Genomic DNA, 15,613 nt, shown 5'->3' with positions numbered 1-15,613 from the left:
TTATATAAATAATATTGTTAAAATATTAAAATGAAAAATAAATCATTACATAACCTTACCGTTTGTTTTAAGTTCGCATTTATAGACTGAGGGGAAAAAAAGACAGACGTATATCACTGCCTGCTGGAGTATAGTAAACACAGAAAACATTTTAAAGCAACAATGTTGAAGATAGATATTTTTGTTTTCCAAATTTGCCGTCATTGAACAGAAATCAAGATGGAGATTTCATTGCAACTAATTAGAAATTCCTCTTTCAGTTATGTAATAAACGATCTTCGCACAAAATAATGTACGATACACGAGCGGTATGTTTTCTTTAAATTCTCGGAAATTAAAAAAGCTCAACTACGTTTCGCTTTTTCGAACATAAAAACTTCAACATACCGCTCTTGTAACGCATATTACTATTGCCGAGCGAATTGGCTCAGATGCTAGCGTTTGAGACTCGCATTCGGGAGGTCCTGGTTTCTAACCCCGTGGCCGGCCAATCTGACTGGGGCTTTTCATGGTTTCTTTCAGTCATAAAGGCAAATGCCGGACTGGTAATTTACATACCGTGATTCATCATCACCTCAATCACCAATATCATAAACATAAATCAAAATTGTAAAAACGGTCTACTGGTATACCCACATATCTTAAACACGCGATACGACCACAGATGTTAAAGCACGTATAAATAAACCTAACATTTTTTTTTCTGTGAAGCAAAAATTATTTACGTATTCTCTAGCAATAAAACTATGCTGAATACAGACAGTTAAATAATCCATTTCACAACAGAGATATTAATGAATAAGTATGTCAAATTTCATCACTCTAGCTTTAACCACTGAGAAATAAAATAAATAGGTACTTGTCGTTGAAAACGTAGAGAATTTATTTTATGAGATAATTAAATTTAAAATTTTGGTTACACATAACTCGTGCATTAACACAACTTCTACGAAATTAAATAAAAATATAGCTACTTAAAATTAAGATAATGAGATAAAATTTTCACGAAAATACTCCTCATGAAACCGTAAGTACATTTTTAGCGCAAATATAAAAAAAATGATCAAATTTATCAAAATTCTATTATTTTCTGTAGCGCATAGCCTTAAAATGTGTCACAGTGGACAAAGAAAGGCATTTTAGCCACTATAAAAACCCTTCCGAATATTCATATTTTATAGCCTATATAAGGTGAAGATATTTAACTACTTTTAGTTTATTCCTATACTTACTTACTGGCTTTTAAGGAACCCGGAGGTTCATTGCCGCCCTCACATAAGTCCGCCATTAGTCGCTATCCTGAGCAAGATTAATTCAGTCTCTATCATCATATCCCACCTCCCTCAGATTCATTTTAATATTATCTTCCTATCTACGTCTCGGCCTTCCCAAAGGTCTTTTTCCCTCCGACATCCCAACTAACACTCTATATGCATTTCTGGATTCACCCATACGTGCTACGTGCCCTGCCCATCTCAAACGTCTGGATTTAATGTTCCTAATTATGTCAGGTGAAGAATACAATGCGTGCAGTTCTGTGTTGTGTAACTTTCTCCATTCTCCAGTTACTTCATCCCTCTTAGCCCCAAATATTTTCCTAAGCACCTTATTCTCAAACACCCTTAATCTCTGTTCCTCTCTCAAAGTGAGAGTCCAAGTTTCACAACCATAAAGAACAACCGGTAATATAACTGTTTTATAAATTCTAACTTTCAGATTTTTTGACAACAGACTGGATGATAAAAGCTTCTCAACCGAATAATAACAGGCATTTCCCATATTTATTCTGTGTTTAATTTCCTCCCGAGTATCATTTATATTTGTTACTGTTGCTCCCAGGTATTTGAATTTTTCCACCTCTTCAAAGGATAAATTTCCAATTTTTATATTTCCATTTCGTACAATATTCTCGTCACGAGACATAATCATATACTTCGTCTTTTTGGGATTTACTTCCAAACCTATGTCTTTACTTGCTTCACTCATAATTAAGATATTGAGATACAATTTTCAGGGAAATATTCCTTATGAAAACGTACATTTTAGCGCGAAAAAAATTATAAAATTTGTCAAAATTCGATTATTTTCTGTAGCACATCGCCGTAAAATAGGTCATAGTGAACAAAGAAAGGCACTTTAGGTACTATAAAAACCCTTCTGAACGTTAATATTTTATATAAAAGATATTTAACTAATTTTAGTTTATTCCTCTAGAAAAAATATACATTTAGCCTAAAATCCGAGTTCTACAGATGACGTGCGTGGCGAATTGCAAAATGTCAGATTATTAACAGTAGCACGGCCAATCCAGGGGTGAGGCAGTGTTCATTCAACTAGCGTCCGATCTCATTGTCTTGAACCATGTTGTTGAATCAGGTTGGAGTGGCGAATTTTTACCAAAGCGTGTACCGAAATGTTATACCGTTGTGATGGAATTTGTCATTGCTATCTTCAACACCGCGTAAGTTTTCTTGTGTTGGCTAGTCATTTCACAAGAATAGCACCCCTAACTGAATACACGCTCGCAGCGCATGCGTATCCAATAGATGTAAACTTTGAGAGATTTGCTATCCGTTGATACCTCACACGTTCTCCTGTCATAGTTTCTTCATGCTAGATATGTAACGTTGTTTAATTCATTTAGGCCCAATTGTATAAAACTCCCTGACTAAAGATCAACTTTGATCGAAGATCGGAAAGTGAACCGATTTCAGACACTTCTTCTATTGTATAAAGCTTTTCTGGGATCAAATTACCTTGGTTCAAATGCAATCTAAGTTCACGTGAAAAGGACTTGGCAACATCGCATACAACAGGTGAACTATGTGATGCACGGACCATGTTGTACAGGTTTTTTCTGTGTAGCCAATTTAGCGACTTTAACTCGTTTTCGACGACAATTTCTTTTAACTTTTATATTGCTTAAATAGGGATTTAGCGACCTTTTTAGACCTCATAGTGATAAAATTTAATCTTTCTTTGTTGCTAATAAGAAATCTAGCGACTTTCCAATTACTTTTTGGCGACTTTCCGTACACTCTGTTCGAGACACTGGTTTGTTTTGTGCGTTGTAAATAATGGCGGACAATAAGAAGAAGGTTGACTGTTATCCAAGTTGTTATCATGTTATGGTGTTTGATACTGCTAAACATAATAAAGCTTTATAAAACGACAATTTTCGTTTAGTAATACAGTTAATTGAAAATTTATGAATGTACCTATCATATCCATTAATAATTAATGGTTGTTATAAACATAATATAATTATAGGTTATGTTATTTGATACTGCTGAACACGATAAAGCCTTTATAAAATATAAGATTGTTTGCTTATTAAGGCAATAAATTGAAAAAAAATATATATAAATGTATCTGCCATATATATTAATAATATTATTCTTTTTGCACAATCTGCCACTCGTATATTTCAAACAGAAAAGAAATAACTGAACTTGGATCATCTAACTTAATTGGAGAAATTTCTTCAGTCAAGGTTGACTTTAGTTTAAGACAAATTAATCTCATATTACTCTTTATACAACAGAAAATTCCAAGTTCAGCTAGAACGAGGATCAATTTAACCTCTGATCTAAGATTAAATGGTTTATACAATCGGGCCTTAGAATGTTATTGCCATTTATAATGGTAATTTCTGTGCAATTGAGATTGCACCATTTATTTTGTTTGCCCTCGTTTGAGTTCTGATCTCAACCACCCAGAAATCTGGGAAAAGTAACTACAATATAATAACTCATAAGTACATAAATTAATATAAACCCCATAAAAAGTTTCTTAGAAACTGGGGAATAAATTTTATCTTTCCAATCTGTACAACGCACTGCAGCGTGCTATGCAGTGAACTGTTACTGTGGCCACTTACCCGCTCTATCCATACTCTTTACGACGTCTCATGTCAACGCCGGGTCTTCCAGCACGATGCAATGCGCTCTGAAAAATAAAATCATTAACATCACTGACTGCTTCGGCAACTTCTCTGACATGTGTGTTGCGCGTGATATCTAATACTCCAGGCATTACTACTCTAATATAAAAACGTATTTGAAATCATGTATTTTTTCATACTGAGAATGAGTAAATACACTCTGGCAGTGGTAACTAATTACATTCATAATTCATTCATTCATTCCTAGTGCTACATGCCCTGCCCATCTCAAACGTCTGGATTTAATGTTCCTAATTATGTCAGATGAAGAATACAATGCGTGCAGTTGTGTGTTGTGTAACTTTCTCCATTCTCCTGTAACTTCATCCCTCTTAGCCATAAATATTTTCCTAAGAACCTCATTCTCGAACACCCTTAACCTCTGTTGCTCTTTCAAAATGAGAGTTCAAGTTTCACCACCATAAAGAACAACCGGTAATATAACTGTTTTATAAATTTTAACTTTCAGGTTTTTTTAGAGGAGATTGGATGGCAAAAGCTTCTCAACCGAATAATAACAGGCATTTCCCAGATTTATTCTGCGTTTAATTTCATTTGGAGTGCTATTTATATCTGTTATTGTTGCTCTAAGCTATTTTAATTTTTCCAACTTTACAATTTTTTTATATTTCCATTTCGAGTATGTTCTAGTAACGAGACATAATCATCAAGGCTCTCTCTCCGTTTTTATATTATTTATTTATTTTATGTTATTACGATGTACCGAAGTACATTATGATATTTTCGTGCAGAAATTCTGCGTCATCATATGATGATGGATGAGTGGAACGGAGAAAAATCGAATCCCCTCAGTTTAAGTTCCACCTCTTGGGTTCCCTCTGGTGGCCTATCCTCATGCACTGCGTCATATATGTATGACAGTGGCACAATGTCCACATATGTGCAGAAGTGCACTCCTTATGAGTGATCTCGACCACTTAGTCAATCCAACATCGGGATGGGAATCCAGTGTGGCTTAGTGGATAGAGCGTTAGCACGTAGAGCTGAAAACCCGGGTTCAAATTCCGGTGCCGGAGAGAATTTTTCTCCGTTCCACTCATCCATTATCATATTAGACATTCTGTCTTCAAGGTTATCACACTGACGAGATCTAAATACATAATATATACATCAATCAGTTTCACAGCATAATATTCATATACGCACATGTACATTTGAGCACAGATAATCTTTCACCATACCCATTTTTCTCTCACTGTAATATTTTACTCTGTGAATGAACAAAACAGGGGAAGAAAAATTGAATAAACCTGTTTGTTCCTAAAATACTTTGATTTTCTGTTACTGCCACAGCAATCTTCTTATTTAGACACGCAGAATAAATATCTAATACTTCAGGCATTGCTACAATACACAAAGCGAATCTGAAATCGCCCCCAGTATTTTACTCTGTTAAGGAAAACAAAGGACCAAAATTTTTTTTATAAAATCGTTGGATCCTAGATTTCTTCGACTTTCTGTTAGCAGCAACCTTCTAATTCAGACGCATAGAATCATGTGCGACTGTTGAAAACGAACACTTTCAAAACATTCAACATCACTGAATGCTTCGGCAACTTCTCTGACACACCATTTGTGCGTGATATCCGAAATTTCAGGCATTTCTTCAATATCAAAGTGAATCAGAAACAGACCGCAATTTTGTATCCTGTGAAAGACAAGAAAAAATGACAGGCGATTCATAGGATCCCTCTAATTACATGAAACGTTTAGGTTTACGGTTGCTGTTACTGCGAAATTTAGACTTTTAAACAATTCGTTTTTATTTGTGAATAATGTGATTGAGAGTGAAATACATTTAATTAATTAATTTATTTATTTATTTATTTATTTATTTTTCGTAGTTCGAGTCTTTAGTGTATGGTGTACCTCAGGGATCTGTTTTTGGTCCTATATTCTTTATTATTTCCATTAATGATTTACCTTGTGTTTTAATAGTAACTCTGTTAACCCTTATCTATTTGCTGATGATGTGGCTATTCAGCTGGCTGCTGATTGTTTTTCCGACTCTCAAGATTTGTTAGATGAGAATGCTATCTTAATTAAGTCGTGGTGTTCTTCTAATTATTTATGTATTAATGAAAGTAAAGTGACAGATCTTAAATTTAGCTTAGATAGAAAAAGTGATGCTTTTCATAATACAATCAAGTTTTTGGGTATTTATATTGAATGCTGTTTGGGCTGGGATAGCCATATCAATATGATTTCGGGTAAGATATCTAAAGGAATATTTATGTCAAGATGTTTGTCTAAAACTGTGGATACTAAAGTGCTATTAACTGTATATTTGTTATATATTCAAAGTCATCTTCAATATGGTGTTTTATTGTGGGGGAATCGTAGTTCATTTTTAATATTTTTAAATTACAGAAGAATTATTTGTGGTGTTGGACCAAAAGAACATTGTAAACATTTATTTCAATCCTGTAAAATTCTCACTCTTCCATCGCTATATGTATTGCAGTGTTTGTTATGTACTAAATTGAATATACATAATTTCCCATTGAACTTTCATTTTCACGAATATCATACGAGAAATTGTAACGATATAAGACTTCATTTATGCAGATACAAAACTACACAAAACAGTTTTTATTAGATGTCCCTGAAGTTGTATAATAGCTTACCAAGTTCAACTAAAAATTTAAATTCCGATTCATTCAAATAGGTAATTAAAAGAAAATTATATGAATATAGCGTTAACGATTATTTTAACTTGGCAAATACTTTTGTATGATCTGTTTATAATGACGTTGCTATGCATAATGTATTTATATCTGAGCAATAAAGTATCTATCTATCTATCTATCTATCTATCTATCTATCTATCTATCTATCTATCTATCTATCTATCTATCTATCTATCTATCTATCTATCTATCTATCTATCTATCTATCTATCTATCTATCTATCTAATCTATCTATCTATCTATCTATCTATCTATCTATCTATCTATCTATCTATCTATCTATCTATCTATCTATCTATCTATCTATCTATCTATCTATCTATCTATCTATCTATCTATCTATCTATCTATCTATCTATCTATCTATCTATCTATCTATCTATCTATCTATCTATCTATCTATCTATCTATCTATCTATCTATCTATCTATCTATCTATCTATCTATCTATCTATCTATCTATCTATCTATCTATCTATCTATCTATCTATCTATCTATCTATCTATCTATCTATCTATCTATCTATCTATCTATCTATCTATCTATCTATCTATCTATCTATCTATCTATCTATCTATCTATCTATCTATCTATCTATCTATCTATCTATCTATCTATCTATCTATCTATCTATCTATCTATCTATCTATCTATCTATCTATCTATCTATCTATCTATCTATCTATCTATCTATCTATCTATCTATCTATCTATCTATCTATCTATCTATCTATCTATCTATCTATCTATCTATCTATCTATCTATCTATCTATCTATCTATCTATCTATCTATCTATCTATCTATCTATCTATCTATCTATCTATCTATCTATCTATCTATCTATCTATCTATCTATCCATCTATCCATCCATTCATCTGCCTGCCTGCCTGCCTGCCTACCCATCCACCCACCCACCCACCCACCTACCCATCCACCCATCCATCCATCCATATTTATTTAATTATTATTTATTTATTTTTTATTTCTTTATTTACTTATTTATTTAATTAATTAATTATTTATTTATTTACTTATTTAATCTGACAGGATTAAGGCCATAAGGCTTTCTCTTCCATTCTACCAGATAGCACACATAAACACAAAATAATACAAATAGTGACAAAATTTATACAAAATAAATGTTGTATTATTAATTATTTTTATCTCATTTCTAAAATTAATTAATTCAAAGATCTAAGCACTTAGAAAGAAAATGATTAGTGCGAAATCTGGAATTAATAAACAAAAATAAAATTATAAACTTCGAATTTATTGGAGATCATCTGCATAATTGCTACATCAATCATTGCGGAACCGAGCTGTTAAAAGGGATGAAAATTATTTAAATTACACCGCGTTGTCATGTCTTGACGGTGTAGCAGTAGGGGCGGGGGTGGACTCCCCCACGCACCGGGCTATCGATCGGGGTGATACGCCGTGTTCCGCCCCTACAACAGCTCACAAGTAAGGGATGGCAAGGCCAACCCAAAAGTACATTGTTTAGGGCGCCTTGTGATTTATTTAACCTCTCCCAAAGGATAAGAATAAACAGGAGGGGGTATGATTGTGAAGTTATAGAATGTGCAACAGCCTTGATTCTATATGAAGTCAAGGGTTCGATTTTTTAAAGTCATTTATTAAATTGCTTTTGTATCGTCTGTGCTTTGTCAAATGGACTCGCTATGCCGCAGAACCGCAAACTTTGATCCCTTACAATAAGAATACAAGAACGAAGAAATAAAATGTATTTATTCATGACTGATATATCAACTGGTCTTTATTTCACCGATCCTACCAACCTAAATAAAGATTTTATTCACAGCAGTGAGCTAAATGTTTTCAGCTCACAGCGGTGAATTACACCTATTTTTTTAAGTCACTTACTCTATGAAACCAACACACTAGCAACAATATAATCCACACATTCATTTATTTGTAACTTCTTCACAAACAGCACATTACAAAGAACAGACCTGTAGTTTAAAATTGAATTTAGATACCTGTAATGTATAAAATATTGCAGCACACGGGAGTAAACAGATTTTGTGCGAGATCGTGCGTATTTGCTTGTTTTCCGCACAGAACCAATACGCGGTAAGTGTGAAATACCACATTCAGTATTCCCAACCTAACACACATAACAATTTCCCTCTTCTTACCGCTTAAGCGCGACATTCATTTTACTGCTTTAGGCTTTTAACATATTATTTTAGAGACGTTTAACATAGTAATAATTATAAATTGGAAACTTACCACTGCAATTTCACCTAAATTGCAATGTTAATTATTGTTTTTAAATATTTGCAAAAATTAAGTAAAGTCTACTACTCCACGAAACTTATTGCATTCCTGATACAAGTAACATTAAGGAAGCCGTGAAAAAATCAACAAGATTCCAGATGCAGATGTTATTACTGCAATATGTTATATAAATAATATTGTTAAAATATTAAAATGAAAAATAAATCATTACATAACCTTATCGTTTGTTTTAAGTTCGCATTTATAGACTGGGGGGAAAAAAAAGACAGACGTATATCACGGCCTGCTGGAGTAGAGTAAACACAGAAAACATTTTATAGCAACAATGTTGAAGAAAGATATTTTGGTTTTCCGAAGTTGCCGTCATTAAACAGAAACCAAGATGGAGATTTCATTGCAACTAATTAGAAATTCCTCTTTCAGGAATGTAATAAACGATCTTCGCACAAAATAATGTACGATACACTAGCGGTATGTTTGTTTTCATGTTCTCGGAAATTAAAAAAGCTCAACTACGTTTCGCTTTTTCAATCTTTTCCTCGAACATGAAAACGTCAACATACCGCTCTTGTAACGTATATTACTATTAAGCACTCGTGAAAATTATCCTAAACTTTCCACTTGGCGAATAAAATATAATAAGGTATTACTCTCTTGTTATAAATTACTATTTCTTGAGACAATCGAAACTATCGTTACAAAGAAAACTATTATGCTGATTACAATAATGTATGTATGTATGTATGTATGTATGTATGTATTTTTTTGTATTTTTTGTATTTATTAAAAAAAACGGCATGTTCCATTACACTGAGTAATACTACATGCACTCAACTCTCTTATAATATTACAATTATTTACAATCATCTATAACAATTCAAAGTTTACAATCTAATTTGAAGATCAGTTGATTTTGTTTTTGCCATTCACTTAGTTCTCTCGAAATATATGCTGCATTTATATTGATTTTCTGCAATTTAAAATTTACAATCTGATTAGGATTATTTTTTTTTCCGTAATTTTCTCTTATTTTTTCTCTATAAAATGTTCTAAGTTCACAATTAATTATAGCTATCTACCGTTTATAGTTTACCATCTACTGTTAGACTGTGATGTTATTGCAGATTCTAAAATTATTGTTTTTTATGATACTCTAGTTTTACAATTATTTACAATTTCTACCATTTACATTTCTATTTTTTTCTACAACAAGCATATGTATGTATGTATGTATGTATGTATGTATGTATGTATGTATGTATGTATGTATGTATGTATGTACCTATGCTCGTGTGCATGTATGTATGTATGTAAATGTTATGTTTTATTTAACGACGCTCGCAACTGCAAGGTCACATCAGCGTCACCGGATGTGCCGGAATTTTGTCCCTGAGGAATTCTTTTACATGCTAATAAATCTACTGACATGAGCCTGTCTCATTTAAGCACACTTAAATGCCATCGATCTGGCCCGGGATCGAACCCGCAACCTTGGGCATAGAAGGCCACCGCTATACCACCTCGCCAATCAGGTCGACTGTATGTATGTATGTATGTATGTAAATGTTATGTTTTATTTAACAACACTCGCAACTGGAAGGTTATATCAGCGTCGCCGGATGTGCCGGAATTTTGTCCCGCAGGAGTTCTTTTACATGCCAATAAATCTACTGACATGAGCCTGTCTCATTTAAGCACACTTAAATGCCATCGATCTGGCCCGGAATCGAACCCGCAACCTTGGGCATCGCCAACCAGGTCGACTGTCTGTATGTATGTATGTATGTATGTATGTATGTATGTATGTATGTATGTATGTATGTATGCATGCATGCATGCATGTATGTATGTATGTATGTATGCATGCATGTATGTATGTATGCATGCATGTATATGATATGTAGAGACCTGCGTTTAGTTACCTAGAGGCTCCAAGCAATCTGCCACAGTGTACATATGTATGTATGCAGTATAGCGCGGCATACACACTTCAGGTCTGCTGTTAAGTGAATATACGAATACAAAACAAAGAGATGCTTGGATACCAGTGCTTTAATAGACAAATTTGGTAGCGAGCACTTTATTAGGAAAGAAGGAAACGTGTTTTATCAGAAACTCGTAATTTGTAGAGACTCGTGAAGCAAATAGTCAGTGTAAATAATTTCGTCTTTATTAATTATTTATGTACTTATTTCTTTCTCCGCGTATGCCGATTTCTTCATTTATTTACTTTTTTACTTATTTATTTCTTTATTTATTCCTTCATTCTTTTATTTATTTTTTTTTTTTCGTTGTTGGTAACTCTATAGCATCTATTAGATGCTTTATGGTTGTGCTAATAGATGGAGTTACTTGTCAACAATGTGACGCTGAAACGTGTGTTCAGGTTACTGCCCAGCGACAGTCCTGACGTATTTTTTATATTGTGATGATTGTGATTAACCCGACACACTCACATTCATACAAATTTCCAGACTCTAGACACCCAGGGAATTCCTCTTCTTCAAGAAAAATTCACCGAGAGCCTAGCCCGGGAATCGAACCCGGGACCTCCTGATCTGGAAGCCAGCATGCTGACCAACAGACCACGAAGGCAGTCATTTATTTATTTATTTATTTATTTATTTATTTATTTATTTATATATTTATTTATTTATCTATTTATTTATTTATTTACGTGTACATACATAGGCTGTGTCCAGTGACAACGTTCACATGTAAAACAAGTAAACTCATTCATAATAAAATGAATTTCTATAATCTGGCATTAGAGACGGTAATAGCACAGTCTACTATATACAGTCACGAAGCTTGAGTTGTGAGGGTGCTAGGAACAATAGACTGTGCAGGTACAATTTCGCATTGATCTGTAATGAGGCGATAGTAGCGATCCTAGTGGTTAGCAACTACATATTTACTACGTATTGAGCTTCGTGACTGTACATACTAGACTGTGGTAATACATAGAGGCAAAAACAACCTACAAACATTTCTAAATGAACAAAATTTGAAACATCAGGGTCGAAATTTACTTTATATATTTCAATATTCGTGTCTTATGTAACGTCGAATTCCTATATTCTATACCCAGAAAAAACTGTTTATGAGTAAGATAATGTATGATTTGAGGCTTTCTCGGCGTTGGTTCGCTAATATGTTTTCGCGGGATATCAGCCGAGTTAAGATTTTGGAATGCTCCAAGCTTTCGACTGCTATCTCTTCAGCCATCTTCAGGGAAGTGATGTCCGAACATTCCATTCTGCGGGAGCGTGTCACACAAAATAAGCAGAATCCTCCAGAAGGTAAATATCAAAACCATACATAAACCACAGAGCAAAATCCGGAGTCATCTACGTCAGGTTAAAGACAGTCAGGGCTTAAGGACTCCAGGGATTTACAAGATTCCATGGGAGTGCGGCGAAGTATACATAGGGCAGACTGGCCGCACAATAGAAGACAGAATCAAAGAACATAAGAGGAACCTGAGGCTGTATTACCCGGAAAAATCTGCAGTGGTGCAACACAGCATAGAAAAGGAGCATAAAATACTGTTTGACAACACCAAGGTCATTAACAAATCAAGCCACTACTGGGATCGTACAATCAAGGAGGCCATAGAGATCAAGCTGGAGAAAAACAACTTTAACAGAGACAGTGGACTACAGCTCAGTCAGGCATGGACACCGGCCTTGGACCAACTTGGGCCTCTTACAATCAAGGTCATGAAGATCACGGACCGAGGACGGCAACCGATTCCAACCGGCGGAACAGGGCTCGCCGCCCGCCAAACTTCATACAGGAATCCCGGGAGGGGCGGAGCTTACGAGAGATGACAATTCCCGGCCCCGGATTGGCCGATCCGCCAACCAATCCCGTTTTACCTGAGACAGCCTAACATCTATATTTCCTTTCGACTTTCTGTTCGGACACATCCTGCCTAAGGTTTTTCCGTGGTTTTCCTTAGGCGCTAAGACAAATGTCGGGATGAGCCCTAAAAGAAATGGGCCACGGACCTGCACTCATATCCCCATTAATCTCCCTAATTACTTAAATTAATCAACTAATTACATCTCTCCCCATCTTCGTAATTGAGCCATCATATAGCCAAATGGCTTGTCTCAAAATTGAGACGATTCAACAAGGCTCATGACAACAATCACCTCCTACATAATAGCCAAATTGGCTAGTCTCTTATACACGAGACAACTCATCTCGCCTAAGGTATTGCGTGGTTTTCCTCAGGCGTAAGACAAATGTCGAGATGAGCCCTATAAGAAATGGGCCACGGACCTAAATGCCCTTCCCCATACATATTCCACCCTTATTATAAACGATGTATGCCCGAGTTCAGAACCTATAAATTGTCTATTAAATATACGAGGTCACTTAATAAGTCGCAAATTGAAAGGACAGGGACCTCACAAATTGCAGACTAGATTTCACGGCGCTTCTTCCGACGGCCTTCACATGCTTTGTCATCGAACAACAGATGACGGCATCTTGCCATTCTAACGGCAAACACCAGCCAACTCCTCCTCGCCCCGTTCCGTGATCAATTGATCAATGTCAGCCCCCTCGCGTATGTGGTACCTAAGAGGTTACGTCCAATCTCGGCTTCCCCTTCAAAATTTTCTAGAACTCCTTCAGGGGAGCAGCGTAACCCGGAGTGAGACTAGTGGCCAACAGGCTTGGAGCTCACATATTTAGTTTTGTACAGCCCCCAACCCACTTGCAAGGACGCGTTTTGCGTACCTTTTAAATTTTCCTCCCAATTCTCCTTCGATTTTTCGATTCCTGAAGATGGCTGCAGAGATAGCAGTCGAAAGCTTGGAGCATTCCAAAATCTTAACTCGGCTGATATCCCGCGAAAACATATTAGGGAGTAAGATAATGTATTAACATACGAGTATGTAACGTTCGAAACATAATATGTTCCGTTCATATCTTTGTTTTCTCGCACTAATTCTCGGCAGAACGCTCTATTTTTCCTCGCTTGGCGTAATGTCGTCTCCCGAAGTGGAGATAATGCGACCTTGCAATGGAACTTCACTCATCTCCATTAACGTCGCCTCTGTTCGAGATTGCACTGCACAGTGAACTTCTGCAGAGGCGTACAAAATGGAATCATGTCTACGTGGGTTGTCTACTCAAATGCCACTGCAAACCTCGTGGTGCATTGTACGAGGAATTGTGGCAGATAACGTAACACAAGAGTGGGCAGAGATAAAGATGTACCTATTGATAGTGTTCGATCTCTGCACATTGTCGTGAAAAGGATAGCATTCACATTGATGTATAGGAATATTTAGGCTATACAGGATGTAACAAAAAATAAGAGGCAACTTTTCAGAAATGGATTTCTCATATGTAGAGAAGAATTTCATATTGTAACTATAGTTCAGATTTTATGTAATATTAGACCTTGGATTTTTAGACACTTAGGGTGCTATTCATAGACATTTCGCTAGCCCGCGCTACGAGCGTGCTAAACTAGTCCCGGCTATCGACTGGTTACTTGTACGGGATACATATCATATCGTATCGCTAACACTGGTTTAAGGTAGGTATCCCCGTAACATGCCACGAAGGCACTTAGGGGGCATGGAGGTAGAGCCCCATGCTTTCCATGACCTCGGCACTAGAATGAGGTGGTGTGGTCGGCACCACGCTCTGACCGCCTTTTACCCCCGGGAAAGACCCGGTACTCAATTTTATAGGAGGCTGAGTGAACCTCGGGGCCGTTCTGAAAGTTTGGCAACGAGAAAAAATCCTGTCACCACCTGGGATCGAACCCCGGACCTTTCAGTCCGTAGCCAGCTGCTCTACCAACTGAGCTACCCATGAATACGAAAAACGTTAGTTCGCTGATCATCCACCGGAAGCCCGCGCTAAGAATGTCTATGAATACGGCTCTTAAAAACTAACTTTTAGACACCTAAAATAGGCACTAAAACATAGATTTAGGTATCTTAAAATGCAATTATTTCAAGCAGCTAAAAATACTATTTTATGCAGATAATATGTAGTTCCTATCCACACAAACTACAGTAACTATAAGAATGCAGTTAATTAGCGAGTATTAAATATTACCGTATACAGTGAGAAAAAGTAAAACATATTGCTATTAGAAAATTTACTTTTGTTAAGTTTTAAATTATGAATACCAGTACGTGATTTTTAATGAATTCGGCCTCACTGTTCTAAGGCTGCTAATACATAAATGCTCTTATTACAATTAAATTACCGGTAATTAATTTATCAATGATATGTAACATTTCCTCTATTATTATTATTATTATTATTATTATTATTATTATTATTAATATTTCTAAAACATGCGTTATCTCTTTCTCTAGGTAGACAACTACATTAAAGTTCAACTATTCACTATCGAATGCCGCCATAATCAGGAAGGACTGTATAAAGGATCTCGGTATATATCTTGATTCTAAATTGTACTTTCATGACCATGTTGATCACTTATTTAATCATTCACTAAGAATGCTTGGTCTCATTAGGTCTATTACTTATTCCTTCTCCTCTCCTGATACACTACTTACATTATATTATGCTTTAGTAAGGTCTAAATTAGAATATGCATCAGTTGCGTGGAACTCTATTACGTCTACTGATTCAGCTAAACTAGAAAATATCCAAAGAAAATTCATTTCTCTTTGTGCGTTTAGATTCGT

The 15,613-nt window shown here is 35.3% G+C and overlaps 1 protein-coding gene across 1 annotated transcript in view; it reads right to left on the bottom strand.

Moving 5' to 3' along the window:
* The window catches only part of LOC138695049 (uncharacterized), a 466,263-nt gene that overhangs the window by 375,783 nt on the left and 74,867 nt on the right, over positions 1-15,613 (bottom strand). The window contains exon 2 of the mRNA XM_069819389.1: positions 3,881-3,948. Coding sequence (XP_069675490.1) covers positions 3,881-3,893 — 13 coding nt within the window. The 5' untranslated portion in view covers positions 3,894-3,948. The remainder of the gene's footprint in view (positions 1-3,880; positions 3,949-15,613) is intronic.

This window comes from Periplaneta americana, chromosome 2 (assembly GCF_040183065.1).
Source record: "Periplaneta americana isolate PAMFEO1 chromosome 2, P.americana_PAMFEO1_priV1, whole genome shotgun sequence".
In the NCBI taxonomy this organism is placed as follows: domain Eukaryota; kingdom Metazoa; phylum Arthropoda; class Insecta; order Blattodea; family Blattidae; genus Periplaneta; species Periplaneta americana.
This window is presented reverse-complemented; position numbering and strand designations above follow the sequence as displayed.